Raw genomic sequence first — 19,543 nt, forward strand, 5'->3', positions numbered from 1 at the left:
TTAGGAAGGCATGAAAAATATCTGTCGACAATAATTTCAATTGTACATCGACAAAAATGAATCAATTTCTGCAAAAAGAAAAAAACCCTCAGAGACTTTGAGGTTAATCTCAGAAATTTAAAGATGAAAAAATAACAAAAAATAAAACATGATGTGTTTGGTGTCAGGAAGAACGCATTCTGACCCAGGTACATGTAAATAATATCACATGCATTATTGACAATGCTAGTTTCTGGTTGGAACCCCACTTTGATTTCAGGACAGTTTCTTTCCCTCACAGATTTTGGTGTCAGAAAATAATTTCAGAGATTTGGACCATATTGAAAACATAGCGTCACACAGTCGTTGCAAGTTTGTCAACTGCATGTTTATTTCTATCTCTAGCGGTCAACAGGTGAGAGGCGGGGTCAGCCTGGGCAATTTGCCAGTCCATCACAGGCCAACACAGAGACAATCATGCACAAACACATACAGGAGAATTTAGAGAGACCAAGCAATCTGAAAGTCATGTCTTTGGACTGTTAGGAAGCAGAAGAACCCAAGAGTCCACACATGCCCAGGGAGAACATTAAACCTCCTTGCAGAAACAACCAGGGCTGGGAATCAAACCTTGGAACCAAGGAAACCACCAACTGCTCCACGGTGCAGGCATGAATTTAAAAAAAACGTAATTAAATTAACCTGATTGTTTGCACAAAATGTTAATCTAAGAGGTGCAACAGTTTTAGTGCAGGTTCTGCTGAGTTGTTTTTTTGCGTTTAAATGGTGCTGGTCCTTGAATTGCGAAGAGATTAAAGCCTTTGGTCATATGGGGATCAGCCTTGTTTTAATCTCTGAACAGAGTGGAAGAGAGAGAGGAGAGGAGGAGGAAGTGGAAGAGAAGGAGGGAGTAAGATTGTAGATATTAATATCTAACACTTGCTAGCAGGCAGGAGCCTCACATCAAGAAGTCAAACAGATCCTTCAGGTGGATATTATTCATATCGTACGCTTGAACTTCTTCAGTTCTGAAATTTTGGAGCCTGGATTTTGAAGAAAACATACTTCCATGCATATGAAGGTTTGGTAAATATTCATCTTTGCTTTGTTCTGGATTTAAAGACTCATCTAAAAGTCACGAACAAAGAGCAATTTAATCAATTAAGTCAATCGTATCCTGGGATACTGGGTAGCATTAGCTCTGGATTAAATTCCATCATTCGGTGAAAGTAACTCATGGCTCAGTTCAGCTCCTGCCAACACCCAGACCTGTCAAACAGAGCCGTTATCTACAGCCCAGTAACCATCTGTTCAGATCGGGACACACAGAGCGGCAAAGAGGATGAGGAGGCAATGGGGGAATTTGAAGAGGTGGAACTAGCAGAGGAGGTAGGTGAAGATGTCTTAATGTTAACTGTGGCAGGACAGCAGCAAGTTGATGGCACTGTGAATGAGTCGAGACAGCAAAGTGAAAATGAGGACACAAGAAGAAGTGAAGTGGCTTCACTACAACACAAGGAAGAAGAGGAGCATGTAAAGGAGGGAACTGATGTGGGGGATGAAGATCGAGGAACGTTAGATGAACAGACAAAAGACAAAGAATGTGAGACCATCATAAGTTCTTCTCCTGTGTTAGCAGAGACTAAGAAATATCAACTATCAGACAGCAGTGAAGTCCTCAGGGAGAAAATCTATGCAGAAGAATGTATGGAAACAATTGAAACAAATATGTGGGACTCCAGTTTGAAAGAACTCAGTGTCAACTGTCTTGATGTCTGCTTGGGGCAGTCTGGAGATGGGAACAAATATTCTGATGGAAAAACTTCAGAAGACACGACCCAACATCCTGACCATTTAGAGAGAGACTTGGCCCAAGTTCGCACAGCAGTAAAGGAAAATGTCAGCTCTCAGGGTAATCCATGCCAAAACAATGACTGCACAGAAGTCAAGACACTTAACCAAACCGAAGACAAGCAGATAATAACCAGCCATCAAGAAGAGGTGAAAAACAATGAGAACAGGAAAAACACAAACACCATTTCTGGTTCTCATGATCAGCATTCCGATGTTGAGTCAAAGATAGGAAGTAAAGCAGGTGAAGAGACAGAACCGGGAATGCTGCTCACTGTAACCTTTGACCCACAATCACTGACAGAGATTGGGTTTGCAGAAAGGAAAGCAAGGGTCGGAGTCGGCCAGGCTGAGACTTTGGAAGATGAGGAAGATGAAAGAAAGACATGCCAAGAAGTTATTGGAGACTTAGTGTTTGAGGGAAAAGATGAAATGGAAAAAGAAATGTTTCATCAGATTGAAAACCTGGCAGCTGATGTTCATGTAGAACCGGGTGAGCTGCATGTGCAGGATGTGTCTGTAGATGGACACAAAGGTAAGATTTTTGATAAGGAGAGGGACACATCTGAAAAGAATGAAAAAACTGAAGTCTCATTAAATAAAAATGCAACTACAACAGCTGAAAGAGGAAGAGGGCATGAGCATCTTTTGCAAGATCTCAGAATGTCTGAAATAGATCCAGGAGACAATCAGCAACTCAAGCAACTTGCTGAAGATAAGAAAGAGACTGAACAAGAAAATGTAATAGAAGGAGAAGTTGAAATGGGAGAGGAACCTGTCACTGTTTTAGATGATTACATCATAGACTCCACCGATGGTCCAAGCATTCCATTTATAAAATGGCCTTTTGGTACAACTAGTGAGAGACAGCAGGATGAAGAGCTTCAAAAAGTGTCAGTGCAAGCTGGAGAAAAGGAAGACGAAAAAAAGAAACAAGTCCAAGAAAAAGAAAAGTACACAAAACAAGATGGGGAGAAAGAGAAACTAAAAGAAAAAGAAGAGAGAAAGGATGATCAGATTTTAAAAGACATAAAGAAAGACTCTGAAGTTAAAGGACTGAAGCAGGCAATAGAGAATGGAACTGTGGGGGTGCAACTACAACCACTCTGGAATGAAGGACAGGGGAAATCGAAACTGCTGTCAACCATGAGAAAAGATGATGACTGGATTAAAAGAGATCAGCAAGGTGAAGGGTTTGGAGAGGAGGTTAAAGACTGGAGAAAAGAACTGAGACCTTTTAGAAAAAATATCTTGGAGAATGAAAGGTGTGGCCAAGAATGGATGATAGAAAAAAAAGTGCCAGAACCAAAAAGTTCACAGAAGAAGGGGGACTGCATGAAAGAGTTAAAGTCAATGATCAAAGATGAATCCCAGTCCAAAAAAAAAGATGACCAAGTGAAGAAGAAGCGAGTAGTGCTACTGGAGGATGGCCATTCATATATACCACAGCGGGAGGAGATGACCCCGGACGAGAGAGAGGAGGTCAAGCTGATCGTCCACAGGAAAGTGGAAAGCCCAGTGCATCCTAAACGAAGAAACAGCAGAACACTTCAAGATCAGAACCATGAAATCTCTCTCTATGTGAAGGTAATGAATTGGAGTTCCCACACTGCACTTCACATACAATCTAGCTTAATATGCAACAAAACTGGTTTAGGGCCTAAACCAAAATTTAACCTGAAATTATTTTCCAGGTTAAATTTCAAGCAAAATGTAATATTTATTTGTAGAACATGAGAAATGATCAAAATAATGAGAAAGATGCAGTGCTTTCAAAAATCAAATAATGCAATTAAAACAAGTTAATACTAATTTAGAAACAACAACAGTAAAATTTTAACTCAGAAAGAATTCAGAAATTAATATTTGGTGGATTAACCATGAGGTTTTCATTGGAGTTCAAAGTAGTGGTCTCTTAATTTTTTCTAGAGTTGTAGATATCAATATTTACAAGTTGATGTTACATTGAATACTAAACTAAGCTTAAACCATAGAAGGCTCTGGCTCAATAAGACTGTAAGATCATTTAATTGTATTGTCCTTTATAAATTGAAAATTAAGTTCTTCTAAGATCTACAGTGAGTTTGTAAGCTGAAGTTTAAAACTGATATTTCTGACTGGGGCTTCATTCATTACCACTACCAGATGTCAGAGATAATACAGCAACAATGAGGCTGAAGTTCCTTTAAAATGTTGCCTTAGAAGGGCTGATCACATACTTACTACGTCCTTTTGTAAATGCGTGAGTAGAAGGCAAATGCACTTTCTCTGCAGAAACACAACAAAACAAAATGCTTCTGCAGTTCTGATCATGGATTTGGGATCCTGCACAAGTACTTAAGGTTTTTAATGTTATCACTCACCGGAACGTAAACTGGTCCTTACAATGATGAAAGTTAAGGCCAATGCACACAAAATCATCTGGAAAGTACTTTTTTGAATGTACCCTCACTGGGCCTTTCCTAAGGTATCCAGTATATCATGAAAACACTAAACTCAATCCAGTAAAGGGAAAGACAAAGAAACATATGTCTGAAGTATCTCAGACATGAAGAAGGTCTTTTATCCATCCATCCATCTTCTTCCACTCATCCTGGGTCGGGTCGCAGGGGTGGCTGCCTACACAGAGAGGCCCAGTCTTTCCTCTCCCCAGCCACTTGATCCATCTCTCAAGGTGTTCCCCAGCCAGGAAACATAGTCCCTCCATCCCTCCAGTGTGTCCTGGGTCTTCCCCTGCGCCTTCCCCCCGGTGGGACGTCCCCTGAACACCCCACCAGGGAGGTGTCCAGGAGGCATCCTACCCAGACGCCCGAGCCTCAACTGGCTCCTCTCGATGTGGAGGAGCAGCAGCTCTACTCTGAGTCCCTCCTGGATGACCGAGCCTCTCACCCTATCTCTAAGGGAGAGCCCAGACACCCCACAGAGAAAACCCATTTAGACCACTTCTATTTGAGATCTTGTTCTTTCGGCCCAAAGCTAATGACAATAGATGAGAGTAGGAACGTAGATCCACCAGTAAATCAAGAGTATTGCTTTTTGACTCAGTTCTCTCTTCACCATGACAGACCGGTACAGCACCGCTTCACAGCAGATGCTGTGCCAATCCGCCTGTCGACCTCCTGCTCCCTTCATCCCTCATTTGTAACAAGATCCTGAGATACTAAAACTCCTCCACTTGGGGCAGGACATCCTCCCTGACGCAGAGAAAGCACTTTTCTCTTAGTAAGCCTTAAATTCTGGTGCATATTAAACCAAACATTTCAGACATGACACTGCAGTCCAGTCATGCAGTCCAGTTCAGCAATTGCATTTGCAATTTTGTTTGAGAAACAAAATAGTTTTACAAAAGCAATGCCGAACACTGAGGAGCCAGCTCATTGGTTCAAGGTCTACATCTCATCTTCATCTCAAAGATGAGGGACACTCCTTAAAAAGCAGCAATGTATAAAAAGACAGGGGAGACAGCTGTAGAAAAGAGTAAAATTAGGCATCTATCTTCAACATGAAAAACATTTTAAAAAGAGGAACCACCTTCCAACTTTATCTCTCTAACATCTACACTACCACCTGAGACAGCCTTGACCTGTCTCAGGTGCTTTTACAGTCAATCACACTTTGAGACAAATCAACTCACATTTTGTTATTCATTTTCAAGAATCAAAAAATGTTCTACTTAAGTATTTTGGATTGTCAAATCCTAGATGATTAAGAATTTACACTATTTGCAACTGCCGAAACCCAGTGAAGGAATTGTGGCTAAAATTTGCAAATATTTGAGATCCTTTCTAAAAACACAAATAGAGTTTGAATTTTTACAGTACAAAACACTATTAATATGTATTATAATGCACAGTATTATTGCAGAAGCTACCACTATTCCCTTTACCCACTCCTGGAGATACAACCAATCAGTGACAAGGAAATGAATGATGTTCCTGGATTTGCTGCTTCGCTAACACCAGCCAATGTCAACTAGCCTTCCACCTATGTATTCCAGCTTCCTAAGCTGAAATACTTAGGAAGTAAGTATTTTCATATACATAAGAACCCAGCTATGTTCCACATAACATTCTATGAATAGATGAATCCACGACTGCTGAATCACAATAGATGAGGATCCGCTATACTTTTGGATTAGAACATGGCAGAATGGTAAAAAGTAATTTGGACAAGAATACTCAGCAAAGCAGCAGACGGACTGGTGAACTGAAATACTTTCAAAGCTTGGTAGACAAAAAACTTAAAATATTTTTCTTCAACTAGTAGTTCTGGTAGGATATCACAAACATCCATATCAGCCATTGATAGCATCACAACATCTTTGAGTGCCATCTATGGACAAGCACATCATGAAGCTTTTCCTGGAGCCTAATGAAATGCAACCAAAGAATGCAACCAAGCAATTTGCAATCAAAGTACAAGGAGACTTCTTTTATCTCCAACCACAAAACTGAGACAAACACTTTAAGCAAAAATATGTCAAAAGATCTAATAATACGAACTGAGGAATTTAGCCCCAACACCAGTTTGCTTTTTTGTAAGAACACACATTTATAGGAGTTGTGGTCCATGTACAGTATATGTATTTGACAGACTGCTTTCTTTATCCTATTAGACCAGTCTTGTGCTAATCCAATGAACAAGATAACTTGCTTTACTTTGGCATGCAATCCTAGTGGTAAGGGACAGAACAGCACATTGTGTACAAAGACTTAGTTATTCCATAATGATGGAAAGTTTAGAGTTTTCCTCATCACCATAGAGCAACTCATTCTGCTCTTCCATAGACCAGAAGCCTTGGAACAAGGGCATGAATTACAGAGGGAATTAGCAATGGTCCAACTCCACAATGAGGGAGTATTTGAGCTGTGCCTCAAATATTTGCACAACAAGCTTACACACCACGAGACCCCGCATTCAAACAATAGTCTCTTTTATTAGGAGCTCTGGAGCATTGACTGTAGGTAGATGAAAATATTATGAGTTCATGGGCAGGATTTCACTGTGCTGGTTGTTTGTACAGGTCAAATCGTCAACAATATGACAAGTTCTGATTCAAAAATGTCTCATCTGGAGACAACATCAGGGTTTTTCTCTTTATATATGAGATAAACCCCAATGGCTTCACAGTGGACTTGTGTTATTCTGCTCCCAGCAGCAGGTTAATCTCCCCATTCTCACTCTTTAAGCTGATTAACCCACTATTTGATGCTGAGGAGAACTGCTGACCACAAACAGGCTGAAATGTCTTCCAGCAAAATGCACCGCTTGTTTGCCACCACACTCTACATTCCTTTGTTCACCCTTTCACACACACACAGACAGTCACAAAACCAACTTCAGCAAGTCCTTAAACTTAAGTTCATCCAGCTGTGAGACATTTTACCCTGCTGGTAATTTTTAATTGCCATTAGGTATGACAACCCTATACATAATTGTCTTTACAGGATCGCAGGGGGCTGGTTCCTTCTTCTTATGAAGAACATGTAAAAAAAAAAAAAAAATGAACATATGTTTTTGTATGCATGTGTTTAGGCAGGAAGTGATGGAGAGAGCATCGGAAACTGTCCTTTTTCTCAGAGAATCTTCATGATCTTACTGCTGAAAGGAGTCATCTTTACTGTCACCACAGTGGATGTGAAGAGGTAACGTCTTGTCATCATCTTTTCACATTGATAGTGTAACCATTCTTAATTTCTTTGGAGGCAGATGTCAAGAATAATCCTGTGAAAGAACATGCATGTGTAAAAAGTTGTTTTTGCATTTTTACACTATGGTTCATGTATCAATTACAATTTGCTGGCTTCAGAAAACCAGCAAACCTACAGGACCTCGCTCCAGGGGTTAATCCTCCTTTCATGACATTTGATGGCGAGGTCAAGGTTGATGTTAACAAGATAGAGGAGTTCCTGGAGGAGAAACTCACTCCACCACGGTATACACACACACACACGCACACACGCACACACACACACACACACACGCACACACGCACACACACACACACACACACACACACACACACACACACACACACACACACACACACACGCACACATATTTAAGTCTGTCATCACAAAGACTGTGCATTGACTTCCATTTGTTTCTGTAGTCAAACCCTGACCATTACCCTAAACCTAACCCACTATCACTGCATATCTATCGCTACACCAACCTAAACTCAATTCATACATTACTCCTAAAGCTACACCTTAACCCAAAAACACTTCTTCCTATGGGGCCCAGTCCTTAGGTTTGATATTTAGCATTGGATCCTCACATCATAGTATTTATTGGAAAAATTGGCTTCACAAGGTCAGAAGTGCTAAAATATGCACAGGCTATGTTTATGCCCACTTTGCTGACTAGTTATGCTGACAAAATATATTAGCACACAGCTTTTTCAGCTCTTTTTTGTTTCTTGAAAAAACAGGTACCCCAGACTAGCTCCCAAACATCCTGAAGCCAACACAGCAGGAATAGACATTTTTGCCAAGTTTTCTGCCTACATCAAAAACCCAAGAAGAGACACACATGATGGTAAGACAGAGATTATATGGTTTGGACAAGAAAGTGTTTCTTTACCTTTGGTCTCATCCTCTTCATCTGTGCTTAGAGTAACTAAACAACACCCTCATGTGGTGGAGAGGTAATGGTGCAGTCTTTTGGTTTAGTAAAAGCCCATAGATTAATACATTTTGATTTGGTGTGGGGATGAACTATTGTTTTTGATGCTGTTGTTCTTTTTCTCAGACTTTCAGGTTTTGTTATTATCATTTCTTTAAAGTTAAAGTTATGATGATTATTACACTTTTGCAGTGCAGGAATTATAAAAGTTTATATTATTTTAGTAATATTTTTAACAGAATACATTTGTAGCAGAAGAATTACCTGTGACTATGAACATTTTCTGTGAACATACTCTTGTGAAGGCCATAATGGCATTTCACCTCCTAATGTTGATCATGAGAATCTTACCTGATGCCTTCTCAATAATTGCTTGCTATATAAATATGTAAAAAAAAAATAAAAAAAAAACTGTACTGTGTTTTCCAAAAATATTTCTAATCCTTTTTATCTCTTATGAACAAACAAAATCTTCAATTTTATATGATTGAGACTTATCTGCAAAAAGCAGTGCATCAACCTTCTGGGTGATTTTAGTTCCATGCTCTGATTGGTTATTTATAGTTCGCACTGTGAGCACTGGAAGAAGGAAGAGGAGCTCAGTTTTTTTCACATTATCTGTCTGGTACTATACGGTCACGGAAGAGTGACAATGTCAACTAATATGTCAGATAATTTCTTTTATCAAAGTTATAAACCGCAGCTTTAAAAGTTGAAAGGAAGTGGTTGTTTCTTTTGCTTCCACAGTTTGCAAAATGAAGCTAATGTATCCAACTTGATCCATTTTTATGCTTCAGACTTTTTCTTTCTGTCCCTCTGTAATGAAAGCCTTAGAGAAAGCCTTACTGAAGTCTCTCCGTCGTCTCGATGACTTCCTGAGGACGCCCCTGTCTGAGGAGATTGATGCAGATGCAGTTGGCGACCTGCCTGAGTCCACCAGAAGCTTCCTGGATGGACCTGAACTCACCCTTGCAGATTGTAACCTGCTACCTAAACTACATATTCTCAAGGTTTGATCACTAAAGTTCAATCTCTTCACTGGAGATTGTGTGACTTGTTATGCTTATTATTCTCTGGTTTCTTCATCAGGTCATAGTGAAGAAATACCGTGGACTTGACATCCCTGCAGAAATGACTGGTGTGTGGAGATATTTGACCTGTGCCTACTTAAAGAAAGAGTTCACCAGCACTTGCCCTGCAGAACGAGAGATTGAGTTTGCCTACATGGACGTTGCAAAACTAATTAAGTAGGAGTGGAGAAAAGAGAAGTTGGTTTGGAGGAATAAATTAAATTAAAACAATTAAACAAACCAAATGTCTTTTTCTTATTAGAAGAAAAAGATAACATGGAAAAATTCAGATGCAAGCTCTACAATAGCTAGTTTGATTGTCAAGGTGAGGGGAGGAGAGTCAGATTATAACCTAACAAGATCCAATGTGAATTTATAGTTTTTACAGACAGACAGACACTTATTAAAAATGATGAGGTATGATTTTGTCTTTGTGCACTCACCGGTTGGGATGCATGTTGTGGAACATTTTTCATGTGATGTTTCTTTACTCCCTCTCATGATGGCAGAGCCACATTTACAGTAAAATGACTAAAAGATATATAACTTACAACAAAAGATGAATATCACAAACAATGAAATGAAACACGTGACACTGTGATCACAAGTCAAGGCCTTGGTCTTTAAACATCTGGTGTCCTTATTTCTTTTCTTCACAGTTTCTGAGTTCTTAGAGCTGTGAGTTCAGTGGAGCCCACCTATTATCAGTTCAGTATACTCATAGATTCATCTGTTGTCAGACTTTTTCATTCATGAACTGTTTTGTAAAATATTTTAGAGAAAATGCAGGTTGTTGGTTGAAATGCTACTTGACACACTATTGGCTGGTGTTTGCAAAGCAACCAGGAGTTCAGTTGATTTCCCTTGCTGCTGATTACCACCAAGAGAGACAATATCTTTGCAGTAGTGCTAAGGTAGTGTTCACTGTGCATAATTTTAAGGTGTATTAAGGTATATTTGGTGTTTGAAATATTAAAATAGGAAGCCTTAGGCATTTTGGGGGGTTGGGGACTTGAGTATTTGTAGATTTGATGTAGAAGTGCAAATAAAAATCCTTTTCCACACACTAGTAGTTTCAACATATTCTCTTAAACCCGAGTTAACTCTTATCAGAACACTGTTAAGTGTTAAATAAAGTATCTTTTGTACACAATTTATTTTATAAAAGTGATTCTGTTTCTGCATGAAAGACTAGCATGTTTGTGGCTAAAATAAAGCCACAGACATGCTTGCAGTCAAATGAAAATGGAAAATTCAGTAGAAATGAAAGAGGATCACAAGCATCTTTATATGATATGCCTCTCTATAAAAAATGACATCAGCAATAAAAAGAACTTCACTTACAATTATTATTATTTTTCCTGAATTCATTTTTTATGACAATGCACAATGTGAGATATTTGTCCAATCTATTGCTGTAGTTAAAACTTAAGTTATTAAAACTATTATATAAGTCAATTAAATATATATGACATGAGTAGCATGTGTTACTAATATTCAATGTTTGATTCCTCACATTGTCCCCAGGTATCAGAGCCTCTTCAAAGTCCCTCTTTAACCTTTATTTTTCTTGGGAATGTGCAGAATTAGTGCAGAAAATCTGTTGTGGAGACTTTAAGGAGCTTCATCAACCTCCGCCAGTATCAACAGAGATTTTCCTAAAGACCTGATGCAGTCTATCATGCTGCATCATGTACACACAGTAATAACACATTGTGATGCATTCTCATTAATGTGTGGTCCTGCAGTCTTGTTTTCTTCATTCTTCTGTTCTGGCTCCAACACATAACCGTCGATAGACAAGTCTTTCTTTGTTGACATCTTTAATAAACGTATTACTGCTATCAAACTACAAAAATGGCAGAAAAAGTTTGAGAAACTGATTTTAGGTCCATTTATTCAACTGTAAAATTGTTGGCCAATCAGGAAAAAGGAAAACTCTGTCATACTTTTATACTTTGTTGAAAACGCAAGTAGAGTCAACTTTGTTTACAGTGAAATTATTGTAAACAATCTTGCAAAGCTTTTCAGTGTTTGCATTAAACTCTTTCCGTTTAATGCAGTGTGAATTGTATCCTTGTTTGATCCAACAAGAACAAAGTTCTGAAGGAGCATCAAGGAATTTGTTTTATTTTGTTCCAGATCGTAAATCCAACTTGGAATTAAACTCCACAAAATACTCCAAAAGGGCAAACAGCAACATGAGTTTTAATAAGCATGAAACTTTGAATCAAACTGACAGTGAAACTACAGAAAGCTGATGACATTTTTCTTACATTGTGGCCATGGCTGCTGTTTGTCATGCAACTGATGAATTTTATTTTAAACATGGCACAAACACAAAACTGACATGTGCGCATCCTTTAACAGAATGTGGTTAACAAAGCTATCTTTTCATGTGCCCAGACCACGAGCACACATCGTCTGTTTTTGATTGGTCAGTCTTGTTAATAAATGAGGAAATGAAAAGGGCCAAGTCAAGACTGGCGCCAGCCTGAGGGGAGACATGGTGCTTTCTGAAGCCTGGCAACAGTTTCCTAGCACAAGTCAGAGGAAAGACACAGCAGAGAAAAGGATACATTCACTATGCAGTCAACTTACTGTTGTAGCAGGTATTCTGTTTGCACTATTGATAACCTCTATTTAACCATTTCATTACTGTAAAATAACCAGTTTAATCTCACACTGCTCGTTCAAAGTTCTTGACAATGAAACCGGAACAGAACAAGACAGAATTGTTTGTGACTGGCTCTGTTGGGATAGATGGCTGAGTGGATGATTAGTTGAGAAGATATCGCCGGTAGGAATATCAGACATATATATGTAACTAGTGAGGAATGGACACCAGGGTCAGCTGGGAGGCTTCAGTTCTGGGAACAATACTTCCAGAAACACACTGTGAACAGAAGGCAAGACAGGTTAGACTGTAAGCAACGTTTCTGCCTGTAAACTTTAGACTTTACAAAGCTCAAGTCTGGATAACTTCAATCAAATTTTCACTGCACTAATTTATCAATTAACATATTTGCACATACATATTTATTATTTCATGAAGTACTGTCTAACATCAAGGATATTTGTATATGCTAATTTTCTGTGAAACTATTGTTAATTTAATATATGATGACCTGGTTACTTTGTTTGTTGTTGTTTGTTTGTTGTTGTTTGAGTGTCAGGGGGAGGGGAGGGTTGGGAGGGGCTTCAGACATATGTTCTTAAAAATAATGAAAACTTTAATAATAAAAAAAAGTAAAAACGTTAAAAAAATTTAAATTAGTACTGTAATGATTTCTCAAATGATTCGAGTTCCTCGATTGTTAAAATTCCTGGAGGAAAATTGATCCACCTCAGAGCTTCGTTAAATTATATTTCATTATTTGGCACCGTGTTCTGGCCGGGTCATTATTTGCATCGTGCAGCGCTCTCACTTTCACCTATGAGTTGTTGAGGAAAGCCAAGTGTTAGCAAGGTGTTTTTTGGGGAGCAGTGGTTAAAGTGACTGGCGCGATGCCTGGAGTTCGGCAGGCTTTCTTCTCCCAGACAATAGTAAAACAGATGTTATGATAGATTTAACATTTCATTTTATCTTGTTTTTAATCTGATTACTTGATTAATCAAGTAATCAATTAAGAAGATATAATCAGTAACCATAATCAATAGAATACTCGAAATATTCATTTACAGCAATCCTAATTAATTTATATTCAGTCACATAAAATTATTTACATCGCTCTTTCATCTCATGGTTATATTTGTATTATTAATATTTAACACCTTGGATAGAGTAGCTTGTCAACTAATAAACAATTTCCCCTTGGTGATCAATAAAGTATATTCTATTCTATAGTTCTTTCAATTCTGCTCAGGTTAAAGCAATTTAAAATGCAACTATGACAGCATTATGACTGTCTTACTAAGACTGCCAGAAGGTTGAAATAGCTTATTGCTATTATTATTCAAGTAATGCTTTGGGTAGTATAGTTTTAATGTACGTATAATGTTGTTGGCCACCCTAACAAAATGACAAAATGTGGCTTAGTGAAAATAAAAATGTCATTTCTAGTTTCAAAAAAGTGTCAAACACAGAAAAGGTTTTGGTTTCTTCACCTCTTTTGTTGGTCTTCTTGGTCTGTGGTGGCAGAGACTTCCTGAAGTTTCGGCCCGGCTCACTCAGGGCAACAGAATCTGGGCCTGACCTGGAGGCTGTGGTCAGTGAGGCTGACAGAGTGGCAGCAGTCGTCTTTACTGGAGCAGGGAGCTTCCCACAGGAAGAAATAACAGCTAACAGATCTTACATAGTTGGAAGGAATCATACATGTATGATATACATGTATTTATATACATCATATTATATCATAATACACAAAATATGATGTAGTCTGTAAATCATTATACTGGAGTAAAGTTAATTGATCTGAGTACTGGATCTTACCACTTTACTTTTTCTTCTGGGATTTTTGCTGTTTGCTGAAATAAAACAGAGAACAAAAGATGCCAAATGCTGATCAAGAAGAAGAATAGGAACTGGCTTTAGAATCCACATAAGTGAGAAAATAGGATCATATTACCATGAGGGATCAGAGTGATTTGTGAACTCAGTGTGCTGTTGAAGGTTTTGTGCAGCTCTGCAAGGACTGAGATCATCTTCAGTATCTTGGCTCGATTATCTGGCCTGGGTGTGTCTGTATTTGTTTGTGATCTTCCAGCCATAATCCCAGCAGTGATACTTTGTTGAGTAAGTTTTTCTGCAATTCTTGTCATTTTATCAAGCCCAGCTGTTTTTATGCTAAAAAGACAAAAATTCATGCATTGACTCGTATTTAATGGGGAGGCTTTCGACAGGACAGATGATGCCAGAGTGCCAGGTGGTGAAAGATCTGATGGTGTCCCAAACCCTGCTAGAAAGAAGAAGAGGTTAATATGTGCAGGCTGAAAGTCGTGTCTGAAATGTATTAAGTACATTTAGTGAAAGGTTTAAATAATTCTCTTAAGACATGAATTTAAACTAGAGCTGTCAATCGATTAAAAAAAATGATCAGATTAGTCGCACTCTAGCGCAGTGAATATTCACAACTAATCACTATGCCTGACTTTGTAAGCTTGAAATATAAAGTTCCTGGTGAAACAAAGTTATAACAATATTTAAAAAGCTGAAGTGACCAAATAAGATTTTTTTGCCTTAATGTGACCTTCATCTGATCTTTTCATGACAGTCTGAACAACGTAGATCAGATGTTTTGCTAAAGCAACTCGGGAACATATCCTGGGTATGTGGTCCTAAATCTAATATTCATCTGATCTTTTCAAATGTGACCTGTGTCTATAGCATCAGGTCTCAGAAATCCCAAGATTCATCTGACCTGATTGTCATTGATATTCAACAAGCCTCACTATGCTGATGATACGCTCAGGCAGGAAGAAAAGCAACAACCACGGCAGATGATATTGAGAATGAAGTTGTTGTTAAGTTGATGCAGTGGCTGTAACATGTAAAGACATGCTCCAACATCAGCATCCATGTTTCCTTCCACAAACACTGAGCACTTCTTTGTTTTTTTAATGTAGTGGGCTTAGCAACCACATTAAATAATGTCTGTGTGACATTATTGCGCCCCCTACCATGATGCCACACATGTTCACATCCTTTGCAATTCACACCAGAGATCATTCAAAGAGCATATGTTTGGAAATGTGAATGACCATCCAAAAGAATTTGGATTTCACAAAAACTCTTAAATGTGTTGAAGCCTGCAGTGAGAATGTAGACTAAGTACCTTACTGCTTAAATATCATTTAAGAGGGAATGATGCAGCCATATGCTGATAATTAAAGATCATACTACATAAATAACAAAGTGATTTCTTATTTATCTTCTCTGTTGGCTGTTTTGTTCAGCACATCAATCAGCACTTAACCCCATGAAGAACTTTTAAAGTTAACAAGCTCAGCAATCAATTTCTCACAAGTTCCCAGAAGATTTTCATTGCTTTACTTTGCAGATCTTATCATCTCTTATTGTCAAATCATGATTCATTATCATTTTTCCTCATAACTGTGTCTATGTGAACTTTTTAAATTTGCAAGGAGACAGAGTGAGGTTTGTACTCCCCTTTCCTGGGTTGATCCATTTATTCTTTGTGTGGAAAACATGGTAAAAATCTAATTTCCCACAATGGTCAAATCTAATAAAAAAATTCTTCATCTTGTTCTTGACAAAACCTGTGAAATTTCTTGTATCCAACAAAGAAAAAAAGAAACCCAGAGTGAAGCAGTAGTCCTGAGGAAATCCAAAGTCTGAAAACTCAATCTCTGGCCTCAGCAGTTCTTCAGACGGTTTCCATGACCTCTCCACCTGATGTGAACATGAAGACTGTCCCCAACACACAACCCTGAATATTAGCAAATGCTTCTGTCTTATACTTTTTTGGACAATTCCTATGTGACACATAAAAACATTCCTCTTTACTGGAAAATTCCTTTTTTGGCCATTAAAACCAAATACCCTGCAGCCACCTATACTCTGTCCAAGACAACTTCCCCTTTTCTCACATCACATCTGAGTCATCTTTGGTTCCTTATCTTACCAATCAATACATTTTATACATTTATAATCAAAATATAATTTAAATGACAAAGACTTAGTTTAATTGCTTCCCAATTAATAATATTATTGTTTCATAGTAATTAATTATGGATATTTGTAGCATTCAATTTCACAGTTATCAATAATCATTTGACTGCTCACAGTTTTAACTTGTTATATAATCCATGTTTAAAAAGGGGGATCAGAGGGTGTGCTCCAGTTATAGAGGGTCTCACTCTTAAGCCTCCCTGGCAAGGTCTATTCAGGGGTCCTTGAGAGGAGGGTCCATCGGATAGTCGAACCTCGGATTCAGGAAGAGCAGTGTGGTTCTGGTTCTGGTTGTGGAACACTGGACCAGCTCTACACCCTCAGCAGGGTCCTGGAGGGTTCTGGGAGTTCGCCCAACCAGTCTACATGTGTTTTGTGGACTTTGGGAAGGCATTTGACCGTGTCCCTCGGGGTGCCCTGTGGGGGGGTTCTCCGGGAGTATGGGGTATCGGGCCCTTTGATACGGGCTGTCAGGTCCCTGTATGACCGGTGTCAGAGTCTGGTCCGCATTGCCGGCAATAAGTCGGGCTCGTTCCCGGTGAGGGTTGGACTCCACCAGGGCTGCCCTTTGTCACCGATTGTGTTCATTACTTTCATGGACAGAATCTGTAGAGCAGCCGAGGTGATGAGGGGATCCGATTTGGTGACCTTAGGATCCATCTCTGCTTTCTGCGGATGATGTGGTCCTATTGGCTTCATCGGGACGTGACCTGCAGCTCTCGCTGGAGCAGTTCGCAGCCGAGTGTGAAGCGGCCGGGATGAGGATCAGTGTCTCCAAGTCCGAGACCATGGTCTTGAGTCGGAAAAGGGTAGAGTGCCTTCTCCGGGTCGAGGGGGATGTCCTGCCCCAAGTGGAGGAGTTCAAGTATCTCGGGATCTTGTTCACGAATGAGGGAAGAAGGGAGCGGGAGATTGACAGGCGGATTGGTACAGCGTCCGCCGTGAAGCGGGCGCTGTACCGGTCCGTCATGGTGAAGAGAGAGCGGAGTCAAAAAGCAAAGCTCTCGATTTACCATTCGATCTACATTCCTACCCTCATCTATGGTCATGAGCTTTGGGTCATGACCAAAAGAACGAGATCTCGGATACACTGAATCTCCAATGCTGTCAGTCATCATAATTTGTCTTCAGGCTGTGCCTTGTCTAGTTCCTCACCTAGGATCTGTCTGCCTGGGGCAGGGGTACAAAGCCCCTGATAGCATAGCTCCTAGGATCACCTGGATGCTCAAAACCCTCCACCACGATAAGGTGGCAGCCCATGAGGAGGTCATGTGACTATTATGCAAAAGAAGTGTTTCCAATGCAGTTTTGTGAAATACAGTGAACCCTTGGTTTTCGCGGAGGTTGCGTTTCACCCATCACGGATTTCGCCCATGATAGGTAAAATCCGTGAAGTAGTTACCTTTATTTTTTACAATTATTATACAGCATAATTAAATACTCTACATTGAAACCAAAGAATAAAACCTGTTTTTCGGTCTGAGCATTTTTTTAACAAATAGAACGCTTTCTTACAAATAACTAGAGTAAAATAATTTTAATTTTAATCCTCAAATGAAGTACAGTCAGACAAATTGTAACTCGTGTATTTCACTGTGCTCTGACTATAACGCTGCGGCCTGACTCCGCTTTGCAGTGTCTTTTTCTTCTGAAGCCTGTGGGGCATGTGTGTTTTTTTAGTCATCGGTAGTTGTTGTTACTCTTTTTCCTTCTGGTCAAAAAATATTTGTCAAAATTTGCCAAGCTATATTTCATATATTTAAATAGCGTAATGTCTTTGGTACGTTACAGTGTTTCAAGAAGACTATTTAGCCAATCAGGACACAGAACACAATGCACTGTGAAAAATAATTGCAGAAAAAAATTTGCAAAGCAGCAAAGTCATGAAAGATGAACCCCGTTATAATGAGGGTTCACTATACATCTGTTTTGATTCTGCCTACAAACTACCTCATCTTACCAAAACTTTTTATCAAAAAATAGTTTTTTTGTTCCAAAATTAGCATTTATTTATTAAGAAAATTAATGTAGTTTCAATTTACGCCATTCCATGATTAATGGAAATATGTCTATAGTTGTAAATGTACATACAGTCAAGAGAGGGACTCACCAAATTCTACTTGTTGCTGTACATTGTTGTTCAGTTGACAGCTAATTTTAGCAGCTAGTTATTTTAAATACATTAAAACAAAGAAATAAAAAATACACAATGTTAACATATAAACATTTTTCAAAATGTTTATGTGAAGTTTATAAATATGTTACATAGCGATAGATTGTGACAAAAACACTCATAAATATAATAATTAAAATGTTATATCGACTTCTGTTGTATATCAAGCTGCTATGATTTATTGTCTCTTACCCAAAATGATATATGAGGTCCAATAATACTTTTGGAAATAATTGTATGGATTTAGTACATTTATACACATAATCATCTTGTGTTCTACATTGGAAATGATCAACCAAGAACTGATCATCTGAAAATAACTGATTTCAGTAACGCCACTGGGTGTCTGGTCTCACCTGGTAGTTCAGTCGTTTCTTCTCTTCTGTCAGTTGGTGCTGAGTTCACATGGATTCCAAACAGCATCAGCTTCATTATAACCACCTTCATCCCCAAAACAGCTGCTGCTCTTCTATGCATTTCGTCTGCAGAGGAGTTTAGAGTCCAGCACTATTGCTACTTACAAGAAACTCACTGTATGCTGAAGTTTCAAACTCCAGATTCCTTTCCACAAACTCTGCTGCTTCTCAGTATGTGGTATTTTTAAAAGGTTGCATTAAACTCCTCAGGTGTTTTATTGATGCTGAGTTGGTAGTCAGATCAATTCAAGTTGTTCTTTTAAATTATCAAAGCTTTTAGAAAAATAGACCAATATTTTGATTTGTGTTTAAGTCACTTCAAGTGACTAAGACCAAAAAACTCCAGAAGGTTAATTCCAAGTTCTTCCAATAATTCACTGTTGGGGGGTCTTTTTAAGGCAAATATTCCAAAGCTGCACCTCTTAGATAAGGCTTGTCAACGATATGTGCCTGGTCCTGGTGCACTTGTCTAATATTACCTTTATAAAGTGGAACTTTTTGCTGAATGTGAACTGACTGATCTGAGAAACCAGTTAAAGACCCGAAAGCTCTCTAGGCCCACCCATCCTACGATGCAGATTGGTGACATTTGGAAAGTTTGTCAGAGAGCTTAGTGTGATTGGTCTTAAAGCTATTTTTTGTGAATGTGGAATGTTTGCTTAGGACAGAATTTAATGTGTTGGTGTGCGTGTGTATTTGTGTAATTGCATTTGTGTGTGTGGCCCTCACTGTGCAAGCGGTGATAAGGTACTTCTTAATATGTTTGCTTAGGGGCCATAGAAATAGAAAGGATCTC

General features: G+C 38.8%; 2 protein-coding genes across 3 annotated transcripts; one reads left to right on the forward strand and one right to left on the reverse strand.

Moving 5' to 3' along the window:
- The first annotated feature begins 889 nt into the window (after positions 1–889).
- On the forward strand, positions 890–10,591 carry LOC129356455 (chloride intracellular channel protein 4-like). 2 transcript variants are annotated; one of them, XM_055026027.1, is made up of 6 exons: positions 890–967; positions 7,366–7,475; positions 7,640–7,765; positions 8,264–8,370; positions 9,286–9,467; positions 9,547–10,591. In XM_055026027.1, exons 2-6 carry the CDS (start codon positions 7,420–7,422, stop codon positions 9,706–9,708), a joined length of 633 nt encoding a protein of 210 aa, XP_054882002.1. In that variant the 5' UTR covers positions 890–967; positions 7,366–7,419; the 3' UTR covers positions 9,709–10,591. The 2 variants fall into 2 exon arrangements, with proteins under 2 accessions (XP_054882002.1, XP_054882001.1); XM_055026026.1 differs by having other exon boundaries at positions 893–3,417.
- A 1,161-nt stretch (positions 10,592–11,752) lies between these two features.
- Positions 11,753–19,021, reverse strand: urp2 (urotensin II-related peptide). The gene is made up of 5 exons (XM_055026038.1): positions 18,688–19,021; positions 14,096–14,422; positions 13,960–13,994; positions 13,635–13,785; positions 11,753–12,423 (listed from the first exon to the last, which is right to left on the reverse strand). The coding sequence occupies exons 1-5, from the start codon at positions 18,806–18,808 to the stop codon at positions 12,392–12,394; spliced, it is 666 nt and encodes a 221-aa protein (XP_054882013.1). The 5' UTR covers positions 18,809–19,021; the 3' UTR covers positions 11,753–12,391.
- Positions 19,022–19,543: the final 522 nt, after the last annotated feature.

Source organism: Poeciliopsis prolifica, unplaced genomic scaffold (assembly GCF_027474105.1).
Source record: "Poeciliopsis prolifica strain line A6 unplaced genomic scaffold, Auburn_PproV2 SCAFFOLD172, whole genome shotgun sequence".
NCBI classification, from domain to species: Eukaryota; Metazoa; Chordata; class Actinopteri; order Cyprinodontiformes; family Poeciliidae; genus Poeciliopsis; species Poeciliopsis prolifica.

Bases quoted from the DNA above. Each gene is read 5' to 3' on its own strand.
- urp2 (XM_055026038.1), bottom strand. From the start codon at position 18,808: ATGCATAGAAGAGCAGCAGCTGTTTTGGGGATGAAGGTGGTTATAATG. The intron at 14,423-18,687 runs GTGAGACCAGAC...TCTTTCTAGCAG, and splicing joins AGAAACGACTGAACTACCAG to GGTTTGGGACACCATCAGAT. The intron at 13,786-13,959 runs GTAAGATCCAGT...TCCTGTGGGAAG, and splicing joins CCAGAAGAAAAAGTAAAGTG to CTCCCTGCTCCAGTAAAGAC.
- LOC129356455 (XM_055026026.1), top strand. From the start codon at position 1,216: ATGGCTCAGTTCAGCTCCTGCCAACACCCAGACCTGTCAAACAGAGCC. The intron at 7,476-7,639 runs GTAACGTCTTGT...TGCTGGCTTCAG, and splicing joins ACCACAGTGGATGTGAAGAG to AAAACCAGCAAACCTACAGG. The intron at 8,371-9,285 runs GTAAGACAGAGA...CTGTAATGAAAG, and splicing joins AAGAAGAGACACACATGATG to CCTTAGAGAAAGCCTTACTG.